Genomic DNA, 1,275 nt, shown 5'->3' with positions numbered 1-1,275 from the left:
TTGGAGGGTCGGCCGAAAGCGAATCCTACGCTGATGGTTAAAAAGTGATCCGAGTTTTCCCCCTCCCATTTGTCGTAGTTGCGATCTCATAGGTATCAGCGATCATCGGCTGATAAGGTCTATTCTGCATCGGACATACGGACCGAGCAAGCGTGCTACGACTCCATGATGTGAGCTTTAATTTTGTGGCGCGTGACGATTTTGTGGGGAATTGATATATAGGTATCTCCTGGAGAACGTACTCGACTTTGACATCAATCCGAAGGCAGGATATCATCCCAATTGCCAACTTGCTACCTACTTCGACATCTACTCCTTCTTGCGAGACCGTGGGGAACTCATAGGTCGGTGACGGCTTAGGAAGTGGTCTTCAGGCACTAGGGCAGTGCGAGTCGACATGCACGTACAGAATCTCGTGCACTCCCACGTCTTCACTGACATTCACGAGTGGTGCCTCCGCTTTGAAATTCTCAGCATATTCCGATTGTGGGGACGGAACTTTGGAGAAGGTGGGTCGTTAGGGGACATGATCCGTATCTTTATCTCGGGAACCTTGGATTCCTCAGGTGCTGATAGGAAGTTCAACTGGCAGTTGTCGTTGAACTCTATCGCTCAAACTGTGGATCCTCTTACTCTGAGCTACGTCGTGCAAAATGACGATCGGGAAGCTGATGCGAAGACCGTAACGAAGGAAGCGGCAATCCACAGGTAAAGGGTCCTCTTTTTACCGCATCTTTTTTGAAGCACGCTGAAGGTATATTATTCTCATACTGCTATGCAATGGTGACACGACACGAGTATTGTTCTACATTGACAAGTTGGCTAAGCAACAGCCGAAGGTCTTTGGTCATCCTAATGTTCGGTAAGGCACTGTGGAGGGGGGAGGGGAGATTCACATGATTAACTACATATGTTAGTGACAATATGAGAATTGTGAGTGAAATTTCGGAGATTCTCGTTGATTTCTGCGCAATTTTACCAAAATTCGTGAATAGACTTATATTAGTGAGGAAACAGAGACACAAGCTTAGGAAAGCGAACATATATTCCAACACTGGTAAAGGATTTGCTCGGATAAAGTGATATTTCAGGTTCGCACTGAACGTGGTGAATTGGTTCAGAGTAGGGCAGTGGTCACGAGTGTTGCAGACGTACGCGAGCCCGGCTACAGATTTCCTTACGGCAACAGCATTGATGCCTGTGAGTTTTCACGGGAGCTTCTGAGTTTAACGCATGGTTAACTGCGGGGAGATGAATAAATTTTTGGGGAATTCT

The 1,275-nt window shown here is 46.9% G+C and overlaps 1 protein-coding gene across 1 annotated transcript; it reads left to right on the top strand.

The window, feature by feature from the left end:
• Positions 1 to 92: 92 nt before the first annotated feature.
• On the top strand, positions 93 to 862 carry Pmar_PMAR027307 (hypothetical protein; the record flags this gene model as incomplete). The annotated part of the gene is made up of 5 exons (XM_002775976.1): positions 93 to 170; positions 223 to 344; positions 375 to 509; positions 567 to 708; positions 755 to 862. Coding segments are annotated over 5 exons (585 nt in total), but the record flags the coding sequence as incomplete, so codon positions are not given.
• Between the last annotated feature and the right edge of the window lie 413 nt (positions 863 to 1,275).

This window comes from Perkinsus marinus (genome assembly GCF_000006405.1).
Source record: "Perkinsus marinus ATCC 50983 genomic scaffold scf_1104296955000, whole genome shotgun sequence".
In the NCBI taxonomy this organism is placed as follows: domain Eukaryota; phylum Perkinsozoa; order Perkinsida; family Perkinsidae; genus Perkinsus; species Perkinsus marinus.
This window is presented reverse-complemented; position numbering and strand designations above follow the sequence as displayed.